Here is a 21870-nt window from a genome sequence, read left to right on the forward strand (position 1 = left end):
GGAGACCTGGGTGCGTGAAGGGGCAACAGTTACCTTACGAGAGATGGCGCCCCCGGGTTTCTCCGTCCTCCACCAGTCGCGGACTGTGGGCCGGGGGGGAGGGGTGGCATTATTAATCCGGGAAGATTGTCCTTTCAGGGCTCTACCATCGCCATCGATCCCCGGCATTGAATGTGTTGGCCTAGTGTGGGGCTCCGAGGAGAGCTTGGCTGTCTGGCTGGTGTACCGGTCACCTAGCGCACCAGCAGCCACCCTGTCAGGCCTGCTGGAGGCGGTGGCCGGCTGGGCCTTGGAGTTCCCTAACCTATTGTATTGGGGGACTTCAACATCCATGCTGATGCCACTCCCTCCTCACAGGCTCTGGACCTGGTGTCTTCCATGGCGACACTAGGGCTCTCCCAGTTTGTTTCGGGCCCCACACATCAAGCAGGCCACACGCTGGATTTGATCTTTGGCGTAGGTATAGATGTGATCATGTCTCCTTCGATGAAGGTGCCATGGTCTGATCACTACGCTCTGAAAGCCAGGATTGACTTTCCGCCCCCACCCTGCTTAGGTGGCAAGCCAATTTGGGCTCGCCCGCAGAGGCTGATGGACCCTGATAGATTCCGCCAAGCCTTGCGGGACCTTGCTCCCCCTGGCGACTCATTGACTGAGCTTGTTGAGGGCTGGAATACCCAGCTCCTGGCAGCCATCGATGAGATCGCACCTAAGCGCCCTCTGCGACCCCGCAGAAACCGGGCTCCCTGGTTTACCGAGGAGCTCCGGAAAATGAAGCGGGACCTCAGACGGCTAGAGCGAGTATGGCGGGGTGCCCGTGACGGAGCCTCAAGAACATCTTATAGGGCTTTTATGAAAACCTACGAGATGGCGGTGAAGGCTGCTAAGAAGTCTTACTTCTCGGCCTCCATTGCATCCGCTAGCTCTCGCCCGGCGCAATTATTTAGTATAATCAGGTCTTTAACGTCCCTTGAGGGACAGCCAAATTTAGATAACAATTTGACACTTAGCTGTGAGGCATTTGCGAGCTTTTTTGCAGAGAAGGTCTTGTTGCTCCGCCATGACCTCCCTGCCAATTTGGATACAATAAAGGAACTGGAGGCCCCTCGACTGTCCTCGGGTCCAGTATTGGACCACTTCGACCGGATATCCCCAGCCGATGTGGACAGACTCCTCCGAGCTGGAAAGCCCACCACCTGTCCTCTCGACCCGTGCCCGTCTTGGCTGATTAGAGCGTGTCCAGACGAGGTGCGGGCCCTCCTGGGGGATATCATCAATTTGTCCCTTGGCACGGGGACATTCCCAGGGGAACTGAAGGAGGCGGTGGTGCGCCCGCTCTTAAAGAAAACATCATTAGATCCTTTAGATCTATCCAATTACCGCCCGGTTTCGAATCTTCCATTCCTGGGTAAGGTGATTGAGAGAGCGGTTGCTGAACAGCTTGGTGGGTTTCTGGATGAAACATCGGCTCTGGATCCATTCCAGTCCGGCTTCCGCGCTGGTCATGGGACCGAGACGGCTCTGGTCGCCCTAACAGATGATCTTCGTAGACAGCTGGATCGAGGCGGGTCGGGGCTGCTGATTCTTCTAGATCTGTCAGCAGCTTTCGACATGGTCGATCACGAACTTCTGGACCACCGCCTTGCCGACGTGGGGATCCAGGGCACAGCCCTTCAATGGCTGCGCTCGTTTCTCTCCGGTCGGGGACAGAGGGTGGCGCTTGGGGGGGAATTGTCATCACGCCACTCCTTGGTGTGTGGAGTACCTCAGGGTGCGATACTCTCCCCGATGCTTTTCAACATCTTTATGCGCCCCCTCGCCCAGCTTGTTCGGAGTTTTGGGCTGGGTTGCCATCAGTATGCCGATGACACCCAACTCTATCTGTTGATGGATGGCCATCCTGACTCGGCCCCAGACACACTGACCAGATGTTTGGAAGCTGTGGCTGGATGGTTACGTGGGAGCCGGTTGAAGCTAAATCCTTCGAAGACAGAGGTCCTGTGGCTGGGACGGGGCGATATGGGATTGGGGGGGCAACTCCCATCTCTTGCGGGGGCGCAATTAGTGCCAGCACCATCCGTTAAGAGTTTGGGTGTAATCTTCGACACCTCCCTTTCCATGGAGGCGCAGATTGCAGCTATAACAAAGGTGGCATTTTTCCATCTCCGCCAAGCTAAGCAGTTGGCTCCTTACCTCTCTCGCCCTGACCTAGCCACTGTGATCCACGCGACGGTCACCTCCAGACTGGATTATTGTAACTCGCTCTACGTGGGGCTGCCCTTGAGACTGACCCAGAAACTCCAGCGGGTGCAGAATGCTGCAGCGAGACTCCTTACGGGGTCTTCGCTGCGAGATCACATTCACCCGGTGCTACACCAGCTGCACTGGCTCCCGGTGGAGTACAGGATCAGGTTTAAGGTGCTGGTTTTAACCTTTAAAGCCCTATACGGCCTAGGACCCTCGTACCTACGGGACTGCCTCTCCTGGTATGCCCCACAGAGAAACTTACGGTCTTCAAATAAAAACATCTTGAAGGTCCCAGGCCACAGAGAAGTTAGGCTGGCCTCAACTAGAGCCAGGGCTTTTTCGGCTGTGGCTCCGATTTGGTGGAACGCTCTGTCACAAGAGACCAGGGCCCTGCAGGATTTGACATCTTTCCGCAGGGCCTGCAAGACAGAGCTCTTCCACCAGGCCTTTGGCCAGGGCACAGCCTGACTCCCTCCCTCGGCAATCTTCGCGGAGCTCTGGCCCAATAGTTGCCAGTGGCCTGAATTAATTAATTTTATAATGAATGATTTTAGAGTGTTGTTTATGCTATACTTTTATACTGTTTTATTGTTGTTAGCCGCCCTGAGCCCGGCTTTGGCTGGGGAGGGCGGGATATAAATAAAATTTATTATTATTATTATTATTATCAATCAGTTTATTTCAGAACTTGTGCCCTGCGTTACAGAATGGGTTTCCTGCACCTGCTGGTTGCTGCTGATAAAAATTCATTCCCTTAGTTCTTTGTTTTTCTGAGGAAATTCCTGTTAGGTGTGTGCACATTCTCCTTTGTACTTGGGCGTGAATCAATTAGACAGGGGAAGAATTATTTACAGCATGCCCTTTATTTATCTAGATCTGTTTTTCTCTCTTTGCTGGCTTGTTTTTCTGCATGTTACTGACAACATGCATAAGATGCTAAACGTTTGATAATTTCCATTAGGTTAGAATAGTGAATTTGGTGAATAATTGGGGAGGCAATGTTGCATGCAATAATGTCTCGTTAAATGCTTCCGGATTTTGATGAGATGTCAGGTTTATGTTTTTTCAGTTCATGGTTTTAAATTGTTTGCAATACTTGTGTTGGCTTTAGCTGTTTTGATTTCCCCCCAATTAGTTTTAGTGCTGTTTATTATGTTGTTTCATCTTGTATTTTTAACGGTCTGCAAACTGCCCAGAGAACTCCAGTTAAATGGGTGGTGTACATCTGTAATTATTTATTACATTTCTAACCTGCCTTTTCTTCAGGGAACTCATAGATGGCATACGTGGTACTTTCCTTTTTAAATTAGCCTTGCCTATGAATATTATATTTAAGTACAAGCTTTTGAAATCTGAGTACAGTGGTACCTCAGGTTACATATGCTTCAGGTTACAGACTCCACTAACCCAGAAATAGTACCTCAGGTTAAGAACTTTGCTTCAGGATGAGAACAGAAATCGTACTCCGGCAGCGCGGCAGCAGCGGGAGGCCCTATTAGCTAAAGTGGTGCTTCAGGTTAAGAACAGTTTCAGGTTAAGAATGGACCTCCAGAACGAATCAAATACTTAACCCGAGGTACCACTGTATTAAAGGTCATTTACTGCCAACCCTTGACTTAAAATGACCCCACCCTCTTATCTGGAAGGTGAGGACCTCTTAACGCACAGCGTTCTATTCATACAGAAACAGTCTGCTCAGGTTACAAAGCACAGGGCTAGAATCTTCTTAATTACAGTTTTAAAGCACATGGTCTTACAATGCTAGAAACTAATTATTTCCAGGGCTTTGATTTTGGAGGGAAGGCAGCGGTGGAAGAAATATTTCAATGATGCAATGAGTCTGTCTTTCTAGAAGTGAGGAACACCTTACCAAGTGTGTGTCTGATTATTGCAGGCTTTTGAAGACCTCAGCAAGCTTATGGAAAAGGTAAAGTATCACTTTTTACCTCTCTGAATTTAAATTGGCTAGGCCCCATCCAGAGAACCATGAGTAAGCAGAATGTTGAGCATGCCCTGCTGAATGTCACAGGTAAAATGTGATGGTGTCTGAAAGATCCACTTCTAAGTGGGTAAGAAGCAGGGGGATGTGGCTCAGACTCCAGCCCATCCCAAAGCAAATCATCTTGGAGGAAGTCATGATTGAATCTTCTTACACTAATGATTAGCATTACATTTGTGAGAGAAGGAACGCTCAGACTGAGTCCAGAAGCTCCCTTTCCCTAGCTAATAGTTGGGGTACTTCCAGTCTGTCTGTTTATTGAGCATTCATCCTGATTTGTTTGCAGAGAGATTGGATGTTATGTCAAAGGAAGTGTTCCTTCACGTGTTCCAGTGCGTGTCCCTTATGGTAAAAATATCCAACATTTTGGAGAAGTGGGCTTGTTGGCAAGACTACCCAATCAAATCTAATTGTGCAGCCAGCCTGAATTGGTTAGGTTGTGACTGAATCCCACCTGAAATTAGCCACCGTCTGGAAGTGGCCTTGATTAAATCTGCAAATGTCCTGCTTGGAAGCCCCTCAAAGCTTGATTCTGCGTCAGAGGCTCATGGCAAAGTGTTCTGTCTTCAACAGTTGTGTCTTGTCTCTCTGTTGTGTCTTAATAGGCTAAGGAAATGGTGGAACTGTCCAAATCGATTGCTAACAAGATCAAAGAAAAGCAAGGTGACATCACGGAAGATGAGGTCAGTTAATATTTTAATGCGCTAGACGCCAACGCACTCTGAGAAACATGGACTTAAGCTGCCATGATAATATACCGTATTTTTTGCTCTATAAGACTCACTTTTTCCCTCCTAAAAAGTAAGGGGAAATGTGTGTGCGTCCTATGGAGCGAATGCAGGCTGCGCAGCTATCACAGAAGCCAGAACAGCAAGAGGGATTGCTGCTTTCACTGCGCAGCGATCCCTCTTGCTGTTCTGGCTTCTGAGATCCAGAATATTTTTTTTCTTGTTTTCCTCCTCCAAAAACTAGGTGCGTCTTGTGGTCTGCTGCGTCTTATACAGCGAAAAATACGGTATATAATGCTGCCAAACTCTGAATTGGTAATATGGCATAACAAATGCTGGTGATCTATGAAACTTCACCGCAGTGCTTTGCCTCATCCATGCCCACAACCTCGCCTGTAGTTGAAAATAAGCATGCACATGCACCTGCAGTCTTCTCTCGCTCACTCACAATAATGCTGGTATTGATGCTTAATTTATTGGCTGTTTCCCGAACATGGAATAGTCTCATGAGAAATCTGTCCCAGCTGCCTTGAGGATAAGCTGGCTGAGGGTCTTCCTTGCAAGTAGATTGATTTCCAGGAGAGCAGTCTTCTGTAGGTGAGGAAAAGGTGACTTGGCAATCCATGGCAGTGTCTTTCCTACTTGGGGAATGCTGTCAGCATCCACTACATGCTGAATCCTGGCCATTTCCTACTCCCAAGCCTTTCTTTGCTTGGACTCCTAAAAACAGCACCTGTTCTTTGCTGGGCAAGGAGTATGATAGGTGGGCAAGGGGTATGATAGGTGCATTTCGTTTTCTTTGGGGAATTTTAAGAGTGAACTTGAGCGAAGATGGGGAACGTAGCACAGCTCATGATTTTGGCAGACCTATGACTCCTCAGTTATCTCCCTGTTTTAGTACATTAGGAACTTCCTAGTACTTCTGGTTTGAAGCTCAACATCAAAAAAACGAAGATCATGGCCACTGGTCCCATCACCTCCTGGCAAATAGAAGGGGAAGAAATGGAGGCAGTGAGAGATTTTACTTTCTTGGGCTCCATGATCACTGCAGATGGTGACAGCAGCCGCGAAATTAAAAGACGCCTGCTTCTTGGGAGAAAAGCAATGACAAACCTAGACAGCATCTTAAAAAGCAGAGACATCACCTTGCCAACAAAGGTCCCTATAGTTAAAGCTATGGTTTTCCCAGTAGTGATGTATGGAAGTGAGAGCTGGACCATAAAGAAGGCTGATCACTGAAGAATTGATGCTTTTGAATTCTGGTGCTGGAGGAAACTCTTGAGAGTCCCATGGACTGCAAGAAGATCAAACGTATCCATTCTTAAGGAAATCAGCCCTGAGTGCTCACTGGAAGGACAGATCCTGAAGCTGAGGCTCCAATACTTTGGCAACCTCATGAGAAGAGAAGACTCTCTGGAAAAGACCCTGATGTTGGGAAAGATGGAGGGCACAAGGAGAAGGGGACGACAGAGGACGAGATGGTTGGACAGTGTTCTCAAAGCTACCAGCATGAGTTTGACCAAACTGCGGGAGGCAGTGGAAGACAGGAGTGCCTGGCGTGCTCTGGTCCATGGGGTCACGAAGAGTCGGACACGACTAAACGACTGAACAACAACAACAGTATTTCTAGAACTTCCGTCCTAGGGAATGAAACAACTCCCATACGAGGAAAGGTTGCAACATTTGGTGTTGTTGTTGTTTTAGTTTAGAGAAAAGGCAAGTAAGAAGCAACAGGACTGAACTGCATAACATGATGCATGATGCAGAGAAAGGGGATAAAGATAAGTTCCCCCACCCCACCTCATAACACTGGAACTTAGGAACATCTGGTGAAGCTGAATGTTGAAAGATTCAGGTTGGGCAAACTGCCCACAGGAGGAAGTGATGGCTGACCACCAACCTGGTTTAGACAAATGTGGATTAGACAAATGTGGAGGATGAGGCTGCTGGCTGTGTTCTGTGTGCTTCTGAATACCAGTTGCTGGAAACCACAGGAGAGGAGGGTTGCTGCTGGACCTGCTTCCCATAGGCATCTCTGCTTGAGCAACGGGACTCCTCCCTTCTACCTTGTGTGAGCCTTGCACATCCCAGATCGACTCCAGAGGGTTGAGAGAACCCCCAGAACAGATTTAGAGTGCATGCGGGATGGGGGAGAGGGGGTTACACTTCCATTGTGCAAGGAGAAATCCTTTCTCTGATGGAATGTTTGCCGTACTGCTATGCTGAATTCGACCCTACAAGAACAGGACGCTGGGCTGGATGGGGCACTGGCCTGGACCAGCAGGCGCTTCCTATGTTCATTCATCTATCTTGGATGCATCTGTTTGTTAAGAATATGGCATCTTTTTTTTGGTATAAGTTTTATTGAAAAGTTAAACGAAACATATTATCCAAAAACATGTCATCCTTAATTCCCCCCCCCCATTTTGTTGCGTCTTCAAATACTTTGTAAAGGGTTCCCATTCATCTTTGAAGTCACAATTATCCTTGTCCTGTAGCTTATGTGTCAATTTTGCCAAGTCTGTATAGTCCATCAGTTTTTCTTGCCATGATTCTGTTGTTTGAATTTCTTCAGTCTTCCATCCTTGTGCTATCAGGATTCTCGCAGCCGTTGTTGCATACATGAAGATGTTTTTCAGCTTTTTTGGCAGGTCTTTCCCTACGATCCCTAACAAAAATGCTTCAGGTTTTTAAACAAATGTTAGATGGAACATTTTCTTCAATTCATTGTATATTATTTCCCAAAATTTTTTAATTACATTACAATCCCCCTACATATGATAAAATGTTCCCTCCTTTTCTTTACGCTTCCAACATATATTTGAACTAGTTTTGTACATTTCCCCTAACTGCACTGGTGTCATATACCATCTGTACATCAGCTTCATATAATTCTCCTTCAACAGGGAACAGTCTGTAAATTTTAAATCAGTTTTCCATAATTTTTCCCAACCTTCCATCATGATGTTGTGCCCTACATCTTGTGCCCATTTAATCATGACTGATTTTACCTCTTCATCTTTCATCTCCCATTCTAATAGTATGCTGTATGTGGCCTTCAGTAATTTCACTTTCCCTTCAATCACTTCCAAAGAATATGGCATCTTAATCCGCATTGTTCTTCCTCCCGCTCTCTCCTATTTCCACAGACAATCAGGTTTAAATCATACCTGTTGAGCATGGGCATAGCTAATCCAGTCACCAGGGAAACACATGGATCCGGAACACATTTCCATATGCAACTGGCAAAGCAATTAGCTGGCATTTTACAGGCACCTTTAGAGGTAAGGCACTCGAGAATCTTAATTTATTTCATATTTACAATGCATATTTTATATTCCTGTGCATATTTACTTTGGACTAAGTATGTAGGCATAGGATTGTAGCCATAACACGCTTGACCAAAGGCCTTATTCTGTCCAGTTAGTAGATTAATCAGGGGCACATTTTAAATCTTTGGGGAATTAAATAATAGGACTGTGATAGAAGGGCACTCTAGTAGGCAACTCACACGCACATCCAGTTTTAAAAACAATACAAAACAAAGTTGGCATTTCTTTTAGTTAGCATTCCAAACTAGCAGATCTTTCATTTCACAGGCAACAGAGGCTGACAGTGCATAGAAACAGACATTTATGTGCTGTGCTGCGCGTGCAATTTCTCAGCCTCATCTTAACATGATTGTGCATGCACAGCCTTATTTTTAAAAATAAAAATCCGCCTCATCAGCTGTTTTGAGAGGAGGAATGAGGGATGGAAACAGTCCCATTTCCTCGCCATATGGTGATCAACAGGAGTTTAGGTTTTTAAAAGTAGGGACTGGGCACATGTAGCCCTGATGTCTGTACATGCTCTGTTGGATCAGAACTATTGCTAATATGCTTCTTTAAAATGTGGACTTTATTCAGTGGTGATACTCCTTTGTGAGCAGATTTAAACAATAGGTGCCACAGTATAATTTTTCAGTCCAGTGATAAAGATGTATAATGGATATTGAAGGAGAACTGGGAAATTGCTCAGAAGCTACATTATTTGCCTTTGTTACCACTGCCGAGTACGCAGGAGATCCACACTGGCAGTGTTTGTACATCCCCTTAAATCATGGTAAGCTTAACTATGGCTGAAAGGGGAACATGCAGCGTGCTGTTGCACAGGGTGAAAAATCACAGGACTTCACTCCTCCCCTCCTTCTACCATGCTGCTGGGAACTAAGCCATGATTTGGTTTTGTGCAACCCCGGGCTCCTAGCTTGGCTTTCTCCAAACAAACCACAAGTTGTAACCAAGATTCTTGACTTAACATCCATCATTTGTTTAGGGAAAGCTAACCACAAATCTGGGTTGCTGCTTGCACAGCAGCAGCAAGAAGGAGCAAAGCATCTCTGATTTTTCACTCCATCCACATTGGCTTAACTATTGTTTGAAAGTAAGATACGAAGCAGGCCCTTGAATCATGGGAGCAGTGTCAAATAGAAAAAGAAGATGACCTTTTAGAAACTACTGACAAATTTCCAGGACTATGTTTACTGCAGCTTCTGTGCCATTTGCATTTCCAGATACAGTGGTACCTCGGGTTAAGTACTTAACTCTTTCGGAGGTCTGTACTTAACCTGAAACTGTTCTTAACCTGAAGCACCACTTTAGCTAATGGGGCCTCCTGCTGCCGCCGCACCGCCAGAGCACGATTTCTGTTCTCATCCTGAATCAAAGTTCTTAACCTGAAGCACTATTTCTGGGTTAGCGGAGTCTGTAACCTGAAGCATATGTAATAATAATAATAATAATAATAATAATAATAATAATAATAATTTATTATTTGTACCCCGGCCATCTGGCTGGGTTTCCCCAGCCACCCTGGGCGGCTTCCACAGAGACCAAAAATACCCTAAAATGTAACCTGAAGCGTATGTAACCCGAGGTACCACTGTATGTTTTCTGCTTGGGCATGTTGATGTTGTCAACTAGCCCATCATATTTTCTTAGAGACAGCAGGCTGGAGGTTCTAAATTGGTTCTCTCTTACCAACTGATATTGTGTCCACAGGAGCGGGGAGGAATAATGTCACTCACAGAGGTTTATTGCTTGGTGAATCGTGCTCGAGGCTTGGAGGTGAGGAACAATTACCTTGTTGCATTTCCTCAAAAGTTGGCTTGATCAACTTAATGCTTCTCCAAGTAGCCAAAACTGAAATGATGTTGTTTCTGTAGGGGGTGGGGAAATATTTCTTCCCTTTGGTGTCTAGCTGTTCCCCTTTTCTTTAAAAGAACATTATAAAAACAGTGCTAACAAGACAGGATAATTTTCCAGAGTAAGTTCCACCCAATAATGTGCTACGGAACAATGAAGTGGGGATGTCTTGAAGGCATTAAGGCGGGGGCGGGCGTACCTTTGACCTTCCAGATGTTCTTGAACTCCAGCTCCCATCAGCTCTAGCCAGGATGGCTAATGATCAGGGATTATGGGAGTTCCAGCAACATCTGGAGCTCGACTGGACCTTGCATTGAGTTCCCAAGATTCCTTGGTGAAGCATTGGACAGTTTTTAGTATTTTTGAAATAAAACGAAGGTTTGTAAAATACCTGAAGTGCAGTCACGTTCTGAGGGCATGGAGATGGATGTCAATAAATTTTAAAAAAATATGTGGAGTGAGTGAACAAAACAGATTGGGAAGAGAAGATTTAAAAGTTTTGCTATTCAAATAGCTGAAGCCTGTTGCATGAGAGCCAGAAGTACTGTCAGTTTTATTTCTTGCCGACTGACTAGCAAGCAAGTGCCAAAAGGAATACTTTCTGAATTGCACAGATGTCTTGCATTGCAGAGCAGCCAGCTAAGTCCACAGAGAGCGAGAGCAGTCTATTCCAACTATTAGGCATTTCAGATTACGAGGCCTACAAGACTAGCACATAATACGCAACTTGGCTTGAAACATAAGCTAAATAGCATTCGGTGTGTTCTGCCATCACTGCAGTAAAACTTTACTTTCCTTAGCAAAGTATGTGTGTGGGTTTCTTTGATTTGATCTCCACAGACTGGTGACCGTTTAGGCCAGTAGTGAGGAACATGTGGCCCTTCAGGTCCTGTTGGACTACAATTCCCATCATCCCTATCTGTTGGCCAGGTTTACTAGGAGCAATTTTTGGGGGGCAAAAAAAATGAGAGGCACAAATACAAGATGGGTGACACCTGGCTTGAGAGCAGTACATGTGAAAAGGATCTAGGAGTCTTGGTTGACCACAAACTTGACATGAGCCAACAGTGTGACGCGGCAGCTAAAAAAGCCAATGCAATTCTGGGCTGCATCAATAGGAGTATAGCATCTAGATCAAGGGAAGTAATAGTGCCACTGTATTCTGCTCTGGTCAGACCTCACCTGGAGTACTGTGTCCAGTTCTGGGCACCACAGTTCAAGAAGGACACTGACAAACTGGAACGTGTCCAGAGGAGGGCAACCAAAATGGTCAAAGGCCTGGAAACGATGCCTTATGAGGAATGGCTAAGGGAGCTGGGCATGTTTAGCCTGGAGAAGAGGAGGTTAAGGGGTGATATGATAGCCTTGTTCAAATATATAAAAGGATGTCACATAGAGGAGGGAGAAAGGTTGTTTTCTGCTGCTCCAGAGAAGCGGACACGGAGCAATGGATCCAAACTACAAGAAAGAAGATTCCACCTAAACATTAGGAAGAACTTCCTGACAGTAAGAGCTGTTCGACAGTGGAATTTGCTGCCAAGGAGTGTGGTGGAGTCTCCTTCTTTGGAGGTCTTTAAGCAGAGGCTTGACAACCATATGTCAGGAGTACTCTGATGGTGTTCCCTGCTTGGCAGGGGGTTGGACTCGATGGCCCTTGTGGTCTCTTCCAATTCTATGATTCTGTGATTCAATGGGAGTTGTAGTTTAACAGCGTTTGGAGGGTCACGGGTTTCCCATGCTTGGTGTGTGCTATGAGGTCACTGGTATTTGTCATGTTACAGAATGCCAGCAAAACATTGAAACCCAATAAATGTGTGTTTCAAATTATTAGGGGCCTTTGTCCTATGAGACTGCTATACTCCTTTCCCTAATGTGTAGTTTGACTCGGAGACAATTCCTATGACTGTATTTTCAGGTGTAAATATCCTCATGAGTAACATATGAACCACTCCTACATGTGTGGTTACCTTCATTATTTCTTAGGATTTACATATTCTTGTTTGAAGGAGGAGTAGGGATTGTTAATACATGTAAGCACTATTCATATTTGAATTGACACTGGTGCATTTTACTGCTTCTGTATTCACACCACAGTGCAAAAAAAAAAAAGTGTTCTAGGATGCAACTGTGAGAATAAGACCTGCTTGCAATGTGATTAACGTAACTGAGTTCTCACCCTTAGCTTCTCTCGCCTGAAGATCTAGTAAATGCATGTAAGATGTTGGAAGCACTAAAATTACCTCTCAGGTGAGAATCCTATAGAATTTAATTCTAACTCATCTTTTCCCCTCCCCTATCCCCTAGAAATGGTATGATGGGGCTTGTTCCCCCATCCTCCTTTAGAACCAAGAAGTAGCACGAAGCAACCAGGCACGTGGCTGCAGTTATGCTATCTTCTGTCAAATGCCCATTTAAGGTTTGGTGTTTGCCTTACCAACTGATTTTTTGAAAAACCCGGCAGGTGTATGTGAGCTGTAGTTGTCAAGTAGTATGGGCGCATATCTACATTTCTGAAGGTCATGGTGTTAAGTCTTTCTTCTTGCCACTTGATGGTGGTGGTGGTGGTGGTGATGATAATAATAATAATAATTTATACCCCACCCATCTGTCTGGGTTTCCCCAACCACTCTGAGCGGCTCCCAGCAAAATACAGTGGTACCTTGGTTTGCATATATCTTGGTTTGCATACGTTTTGGATTACAAACACGTCAAACCTGGAAGTGCGTGTCCCGGTTTGCAACCTTTTTTTGGATTACAACCCTTTTTTGGGGGGGGGGATTACGACCATTTTTGGGGGGGAGGCCCCATTGGTGAAAGCGCGCCTTGGGTTACCACCTGTTTTGGTTTACAAACGGACCTCCGGAACGGATTATGGTTGTAAACCAAGGTACCACTGTAGTAAAACACGATGAAACATCAAACATTAAAAGCTTCCCTAAACAGGGCTGCCTTCAGATGTCTTCTAAAGGTCAGATAGTTCTTTATTTCCTTGACATCTGATGAGAGGGCATTCCGCAGGGCAGGTGCCACTACCAAGAAGCCCCTATTTAGCAGTAAATGGGGACCTGATTCAAAGGAAATACAGTGGTACCCCGGGTTACATACGCTTCAGGTTACAGACTCCGCTAACCCAGAAATATTACCTCGGGTTAAGAACTTTGCTTCAGGATGAGAACAGAAATTGTGCTCCAGCGGCGCAGCAGCAGCAGCAGGAGGCCCCATTAGCTAAAGTGGTGCTTCAGGTTAAGAACAGTTTCAGGTTAAGAACGGACCTCTGGAACGAATTAAGTACTTAACCCGAGGTACCACTGTAGTTGAAAGCGCTGCTTCCTTGCGTACTCAGGATTGCAGAAACCACACCAGGCTAGAGAATCAGTTCTTTACTACCTTGCTCTTATATCTTTTAAACAGTATCCTGAGGAAGGGAGTGGGTCTCATCCACACTGTACATTTAAAGCACATTACTTCCCCCAAAGAATCTGTAATTTTTAAGGGTGCTGGGAATTGGAGGAATGTGAGCGGTAAACTACGGTGGTGGTGGTGGTTTATTAAATTTCTTTACTTCCCTTCATCTGAAGATCACAGTTTACAGCTCCCAGCATTCTTTGGGGGGAGCAGTGTGCTTCAAATGTATTGTGCTGATGTGACTGGAGGAGCTAGTTTCAGGTGTGGGGGATCTGGAATGAAAGTCCTCACGGCTCTTTGTGCTATGGGGACAGATGGGGCAAGGAGTCTTAGGAGGCCTCCTTAAGCCACAGGATGGTGAAAGGAAGTAGGACAATGAAAAGCAGGATGGAGATATGAAGAAGAAAAGGAAAAAACAGAATTGAGACTGTGCGCCTTTTGAAAGAAAGGAAGTTGGCAAGATTGTGGAGAAACCTGCCCGTTGAGAATTCTTCTTTCTTTACCTCCTTGTGACCTGGAAATGCTGAGGGACAAGAAGGGCCCATAAAGCACTGGGGAGAGTCATAAATGGGACTAAATTTTACTTATCAATTTGAGCTAATCAACCAATTCTTTGGCCACAGGCTTCTAGTTAAGGTTTGTATTTTTCCTTGTCTCGAGTTTAGGCTGCGTATATTTGACAGCGGCGTTATGGTGATTGAGTTGCAGTCCCACAATGAAGAGGAGATGGTGGCGTCTGCCCTAGAGACAGTATGTAAACTTTTTATTTTCTCAAGCAATCTGTTAAAGAAACAGTGATGCTTTCTGCTGTTGTTGCCAAGCTTCAAATCTACGTCCTGTTTCCTTTTGTAAATCACACATGCACTGAGACTCACATGTTTTTACATGCCAGAAGAATAGACACCCACCTGCATCAAGCTCAGCATAGCTGGATACAGTCAAGACAGATCTCTTGTCTCTGTATTCCCATTGCCTGACTTTATGCAAAAGGTGGGCAATTTTTGCAGTATTCGTCCATTGTTCCTAGTGTATATTTTGCTCCAGGAGGCTTAGTTTGATCAGAATCAAGCGTACACTTCCAGAGTTAATGCTAGATACATTTGTTGTTGTTTAGTCATTTAGTCGTGTCCAACTCTTCGTGACCCCAAGGACCAGAGCACGCCAGGCACTCCTGTCTTCCACTGCCTCCCGCAGTTTGGTCAAACTCATGTTCGTAGCTTTGAGAACACTGTCCAACCATCTCGTCCTCTGTCATCCCCTTGTCCTTGTGCCCTCAATCTTTGCCAACATCAGGGTCTTTTCCAGGGAGTCTTCTCTTCTCATGAGATGGCCAAATATTGGAGTCTCAGCTTCACGATCTGTCCTTCCAGTGAGCACTCAGGGCTAATTTCCTTAAGAATGGAGAGGTTTGATCTTCTTGCAGTCCATGGGACTCTCAAGAGTCTCCTCCAGCACCATAATTCAAAAGCATCAATTCTTCGGCAATCAGCCTTCTTTATGGTCCAGCTCTCACTTCCATACATCACTACTGGGAAAACCATAGCTTTAACTATACGGACGTTTGTTGGCAAGGTGACGTCTCTGCTAGATACATTACTGCTGGTTAATGAGCCACCATAGCTGCTAGAGGGCTGTGAAAATTTGTGTCCCCATGACTCGTCTCCCCATGTACTATATGAAACCAAAGAGGCACATTGTTTGCCAGATGTGATTCCCCACCCCAGCTCTCCTACCCTACTAAACTGTGTTGATCCTGTCCCACCAAACTCCATCTCTGCTCCCTTTCCCAGCTGGATAGCTGCCAAAAGGGACAAGAGGCTGCAAAGCCTCAGCACCTCCCTTTCATGTCAACTTCTACGTTGAGTAGGGATTGGACAGGATGGCCTCCCGATACCCTTGCCAGTTCTGTGATTCTGGTGTCAAAATGAGTGTGCCCGTGCATATAAAGCATATAGGATACGGTACATGTGTTCTCATCCTGCAGCCATTATTGGTTTTGTATCTTTACTGGTGGAGTGGCTCTGCAAGCATACTGAGAAAGTTCTGCTGGGATATTTGTCGCAGGAGCAGGCTATCTTACCTTCCTTCAGTGGCGTAGGGCTTCTGCTGAATTCTACGAACTTTCAGCAGCAGATTTCCAGTACAGGTTTTTACCCGAAGTTTCTTAAATCCTAACTAAATGTTTGCTAAGCAGGAAAGGCCTGGTATTTGACCTGCAGGTTAGGGACGCATGCCTACTTCAAAGGACTTCCTGTTACTGGAGTGGAGGGGCGGGACTGAAAAAAATGACTGCTGCTTCACAAGTTGTGAAGACGAATTGTTCCATCACATTTTCTGTAAAGAGCTATGGCTCGTTGTATATGAGGTTGTCCTACCTTTCATCTTGCCACAAACCCGATAAGTGGGTTAAGGTGAGAGATGGTGACTTTCTCAGGGCCACGAAGGGATCATCATAGCCAAACAAGGATTTGAATCCAGGACTCCATAATCAAAATCCAGCACTCTCCATCCCTTTGTCATTTAGCAGATACTAAATGTGCAAAACCAGGCACAGTGTTCCTTATAACGTGTGAGATCTGTATCTGTCTTTGGGACAGTGTATAATTGGAACCACAGTTGTACTGGGTCACCATACCATGGATGCAGAGTTTACACTTATTTTAAAAGGGGGGTGGGGAGAGAGAGAGAGACCATCATGACTCTTACATATTACAGATTACATGCCATGTACAGACCTCTCTACCCATTGAAGTGTGTGTGCATGTGTATGTATAATTGTCTTAAGTTAAGGATAAATTTGTGAGGTTGCAAAACTATTGTGTCAGTCACATCTTTTGAAACACGATGAAAAGAAAGCATTTAAGCTATGTCTACTTCTTGGCTATTTTTGTAGGGAAGATCAATCCAATTAACACATAAATAGCTAATAGTATTTGAACTTCAATGAACATTAAATTAACACAAAAAGTTATGTAAGTAAGTTTACAAATGGTATGTTGGTCACTGTGGAATTACCCATGCAAAGCTTTTATTTTATAATTTTTGTCCTTTAGGTCTCTGAAAAGGGATCTCTTACAGCAGAAGAGTTTGCAAAGCTCGTGGGAATGTCTGTACTTTTAGCTAAAGAAAGGTAAGCAAATAAACAACAAATTTTCCTTCATTTTTAATACCTCAAGACATCTATTAAAAATAACACAAGTACTTCTTTTTCTTTTTCTAGGCTGCTTCTAGCTGAAAAGATGGGCCAACTTTGCAGAGATGATTCTGTAGAAGGCTTGAGATTCTACCCAAATTTATTTCTCACACAGAGTTAATGATAGGTTAGCTCTCTCTTCCCCTCCGTTCAAATATGCTTGCCACATGTAGGCTGGACCAAAAGAAGCCAAATGATCTACCTTGTGCCCAGCTGACCTTGTGATGGTGCACAAACATTTCCTGAGGTGGCGGTGGGCCCTATGTGGAAAGAGGAAGAAAGGGGAACATAAAAGTGTGCATAAATTATGTTATGTTACAACTGTGTGCAGGTCGTGTGGGATAATTAATGCAGAGGACTAATTTGAAACTTTTTTCTTAAGAGGACAGATTTGATACACTAGAAATATTGTGCTGTTAAATTACAGAGGAAGGCACTTAAGTGATTCAGGAAAGGTGGGGATGTTATTGTGACCTACTTGCAAGAGTAGACAGAGCACAAAACGTGCTGTTTGCTTAGTACATTTTCCCCTATTCCATTTTTACTATGGACTTTGTATCTACAACTCCAAAGCAATTATGTTTTCAGTAGTGTTAGAAGAAGATCACTGGTGTGAACGTAACACGATTCAGAGCGTGTTTGCCCTTTCCAGTTACTACTGAATAATTCAATTTGAAAGTGCCTACATTTCAGGGGGGCAATCTTCCTGGGTATGTTTGCCTATAAACTTTCTTCAGAGGAAGGATTAATCTGTATTATAAAAAACGTAGACACCAGCGTGTTGCTTTGTGCTGAATGTTAAGACAATAAGCATTGTGAACTCAGATTTCCTTCCTTTCATGCTTTGATTCTCAGCTCCATGATGTTGCTATTTTTGTCGTCTTTTGCCTAGCTATGAGGAATTCTGCCAGCTGCCTTTTTAAAATACTCTTTCTTTAAAAAAAAAAGTCATTCATTTGAGCACCAATTCTCTATCAGGGTGGAAGTTATCACTGCGTCGGTGTCTATGAAAGACAAACCCATTTTAATAGGGAGAATTCCTTAGCGTCATATGTGATGTGTTCTTACACCATTATTATGTTTTACCAAATACCAGTAATCCTATTGGAGTTGTGTGTTTGCTTTGTGTTCTGGAAGATGTGTCATTATAATGTCTGATATGAATAGATATTTTAAGTACAGCTGCAATATTTAGTTTATTAATTGGCTAGATTGTCTGATTAAAAACCTTTTGATCAACTAAAAAGTTGTCTCATGTTAATTTATCAACATAAGAAAGAGTCCCCAGAAAAACTGTGGTTGCAAGTCATGGGGAATTTCTTCCTCCACTCTCCAAGCAGGAATGTGTCACTTAAAACATGCGCTGTCATTTGTCCTGTGGCACCAACCGGGATGGGGCAGGGATAGCAGGATCTCTGAGAGGGAAATTCCCATAGTAGACAAGGAGTCAGCTGGCCAGCTAAACCAGAGGCAGAATAATAATCAGGGGGTTGAACTCTGGCCCCAGTCACTAAGGACACGCTGCTGTTTGCACTAGTGTAAATAGAGCACACACTTTCATCTTCTCATCCGGAACAAGAACCATACAAATGACTGATCCCACCCCTCTTTAAAAGTTAAGCAGGAGGGGGGGTGTCAAGTGTTGGGACAACATCTTAGTTACTCTTTCGTCATGTACCTTAGAGCTCTGTTGTAGACTTATGAATCATGTCCCCTGTAAAGGTAAAAGGTAAAGGACCTCTGGGCGGTTAAGTCCAGCCAAAGGCAACACGGGTGCGGCGCTCATCTGACTTGAAGTCAAGGGAGCCGGCGTTGGTCCACAGGCAGTTTTCCATGTCCCCTGTACCTTGAGCTAATGCCTAGACCGTGTGCTGATGTCTTCAAGAAAACACTTGGTTTTCCTGGAACTAAGAGTCAGAGTACCGTGTCCCAAGAGTAGGAATCAGAACAGTCACCAACTTAAAAACACAGGTTCCATGCTTCTTCCTCTTCAAAACTATTTTAATCACATACACACTTAACACAGGCATACTTGTTCAACTAACTTAAAAAAATTAATTGGTTAACAGTCTTTGGCTGCTAATGTATATACAATTTCCTCTGAGCAAGGTTCGTTGAATACGGTGAACCTCATTATTAGATCAACATGCATAGGATTGAATGCCATAGAATACAATTTGCAATGTAATAAAAGAAGCAATAAAATGCAGTTCAAACACAATATGAATATTTTAATGTGCCATCTCCTGTCTTCAGCCATAAATCCACAGACAGACCACTGATCTTACTATATTATTGTTAAATGGACAGATAAAACAATTTGTTAGAAGTCCTGAAATATATTTGCCGTATAATATTGTGAATCACCAACAGGTAGATCCCACCACTGTTTCCCCATTGTTAAAGCTTTCTATTAAGGGCTTTTGACTAATTGGTATGGAAAAACTACTTTGTGTAACAGGCATTGGTACTACATCTTTTTAAATAGGGTGTTTTGTCACTGTTTCCTTCAAGAAACTGCTGATTGGGGTTTTGTGCGGTTACGAAAAGAACTCCAGACGCTACATAAATCAGCAGCTTTTAGCATTCATGTTGGGGTGTGTGGGTGTGGGTGTGTGTGTGACAGATAATCTCTCTCCAGTTCAGTAGTAGGAAAATGGAAGTCTTTGTTATGTGAGGCAAGACATGTAGCGCACTTCACATGACCAAGCTGTGAGTGGAGCAGTACGTCACACAATTTGACATGTGGTGCATTATTTCCCAAATTGGTGCCCTACATATGTTTTGGACTCCAATTCCAACCAGGAGTGCCAACTTGAATAAAATATTGGGTGGCCCAGTAAGGTTACCATAACTTCTATCACAGAGCTTCAGCATGCAGATGAGAATGTAGTGTGCGCACACACAGAGGATGACCTCCAAGCCATCTTAAATATCTTCGCAGAAGCTTACAAAAAGCTTGGCCTGTCGCTCAACATCCAAAAACCAAAGTGCTGTACCAACAAGCGCAAAACCCCTCTGCAGCGCCACAAATCCAACTCAGTGGTGTAACACTGGAAAACGTTGATCTTCTCCTACCTGGGCAGTTATCTTTCCCCAAGGGCCAACATTGATGCCGAAATCCAGCATCGCCTGAGCTCTCACAGTGCAGCTTTCTACTGAATTAAGTGCAGAGTGTTTGAGGACCGGGACATTTGCAGAGAAACCGAAATGCTTGTTTACAAAGCTATTTTACTATGAACCTTATGTATGCTTGTGAAACATGGACCACTTATAAACATCATCTCCAACTCTTCGAAAGATTCCAGCAACAGTCTCCAAAAAAAATTACGCATCACTTGGGAAGACAGACAAACTAATGCCAGTGTACTGGAAAAAGCAAATATCACCAGTGTTGAAGCAACGATTGTTCAACATCAACTTTGTTGGACTGGTCATGTTGTGCGGATGCCTGATTATCGTCTTCTACAGCAACTACTCTATTCCAAATTTCAAAATGAAAAGCGTAATGCTGGTGGTCAACAAAAGAGGGTCAAAGACTCTCTCAAGGCAATTCTTAAAAAATGCAGTATAAACACCGAGAAGTGGGAAACACTGGCCTGCGAGTGCTCCAATTGGAGAACAGCCTTGACCAAAGGTGTCATGGACTTAAAAGATGCTCAAACTCAGGAGGAAGCATGCCAAGACAAAGACACGCGTGGCAAACCCTCACTGTGATCAACTCCTGCCTGGAAACCTATGTCCCCACTGTGGAAGGATGTGTGGCTCCAGAATTGGCCTCCACAGTCGTTTACGGACTCACTGTTAAGACCATGTTCATGGAAGACAACGAACGAGGTGATCGCCAAAGAAGATGAAGATGGCACACACATCACCTGAAGGGCAATGCCCGTTACCTTGGGGACCCCTCATTTTTGGGGGCGGGGCGAAGGGACCTCTGCATAGCTGTCAACTTTTCCCTTTTCTTGCGAGGAATCCTATTCGGGGATCCCTATTGCCCTGTTCAGGGAAGTTTTTAATATTTAATGCTGTATTGTTTTTAATACTTGATTGGAAGCCGCCCAGAGTGGATGGGGAAACTCAGCCAGATGGGTGGGGAATGAATGAATGAATGAATGAATGAATAAATAAATAAATAAATAAATATTATTATTATTATTATTAGGGAATTTCCTTTTTAAAAAAGGGAAACGTTGACAGCTACGCTCTGCCCCTAGGAATTGGCTCTGCCCTCGGGTGGGAAAAATATTGCGCCCGGGAAAGGGAAGTGGGAGTCAACAGACACTCAAGGAATAGTTTCGGAGAAAAGGCTTTTTATTTCTGCCATCCTTGAACTGGTAGAAGGAGCAAGTGTGATAAATCACAAAAAGCATGCACGAAGTTCACAGTCATGTGCACAAGCATATATACCCCTTTCCAGTTCCCTCCTCCTTTCTCCTCCCTCAGGAGTCCTGCCCCATGTTGAGGTTCCTGAGCATGTACAGAAAGCTGTCTTGGGACTATTGGACTCTTCCCAGGAAAGGGGGAATGAGAAGCCAAAGGGTTTTCAGCATGTTCAGATATGTTTCAATCTTGTTCTGGCATGGTTCCCGGGCAGAAAGTAAGTTGCAATGTGGTTCTTTAGCGAGGCCAGAAGACATGAGAAAGGCCTGAGAAACAATGGACTGTTCTCTACCTTTGTTACAGCAGAGCGGAATGTTTCTGATGCTTAGCTGCTGAGAAAATGATTTTGAAAAGTTTTGCGAAGCTTTGAGCCTGCTTTGGTGGGGGGTGACTTCGGGCCTAGGTGAGGTCACCTGTCCTCACCTTCCTTCACTATGACTTCAAGCACCACAGCCCTAATGCGTCTTGTACTGTATTAATTCTGCAGATAATAATAATAATAATAATAAATTTTATTTATATCCCGCCCTCCCCAGCCAAAGCCGGGCTCAGGGCGGCTAACAACAATCAAATAATCAAACAATCAAATAATCCAACATTCTAAAACATTTCATTACAAAAATTAATTAAAATCAAATTAATGGCAACCGTTAAGCAAAGTTCTGTGCAGGTTGCCAGAGGAGGGAGTCAGGCTGCGCCCTGACCAAAGGCCTGGTGGAACAGCTCTGT

The 21870-nt window shown here is 44.5% G+C and overlaps 1 protein-coding gene across 1 annotated transcript in view; it reads left to right on the forward strand.

The window, feature by feature from the left end:
• VPS36 (vacuolar protein sorting 36 homolog) overlaps positions 1-18004 on the forward strand; it is a 29511-nt gene extending 11507 nt beyond the window's left edge. Inside the window, exons 7-14 of the mRNA XM_080999229.1 lie at positions 4142-4174; positions 4852-4929; positions 8124-8258; positions 10017-10082; positions 12343-12407; positions 14231-14315; positions 16619-16695; positions 16786-18004. Coding sequence (XP_080855355.1) covers positions 4142-4174; positions 4852-4929; positions 8124-8258; positions 10017-10082; positions 12343-12407; positions 14231-14315; positions 16619-16695; positions 16786-16879 — 633 coding nt within the window. The 3' untranslated portion in view covers positions 16880-18004. The remainder of the gene's footprint in view (positions 1-4141; positions 4175-4851; positions 4930-8123; positions 8259-10016; positions 10083-12342; positions 12408-14230; positions 14316-16618; positions 16696-16785) is intronic.
• Positions 18005-21870: the final 3866 nt, after the last annotated feature.

The sequence above is a fragment of the Podarcis pityusensis genome (assembly GCF_964106645.2).
Source record: "Podarcis pityusensis genome assembly, chromosome: 3".
Taxonomy (NCBI): domain Eukaryota; kingdom Metazoa; phylum Chordata; class Lepidosauria; order Squamata; family Lacertidae; genus Podarcis; species Podarcis pityusensis.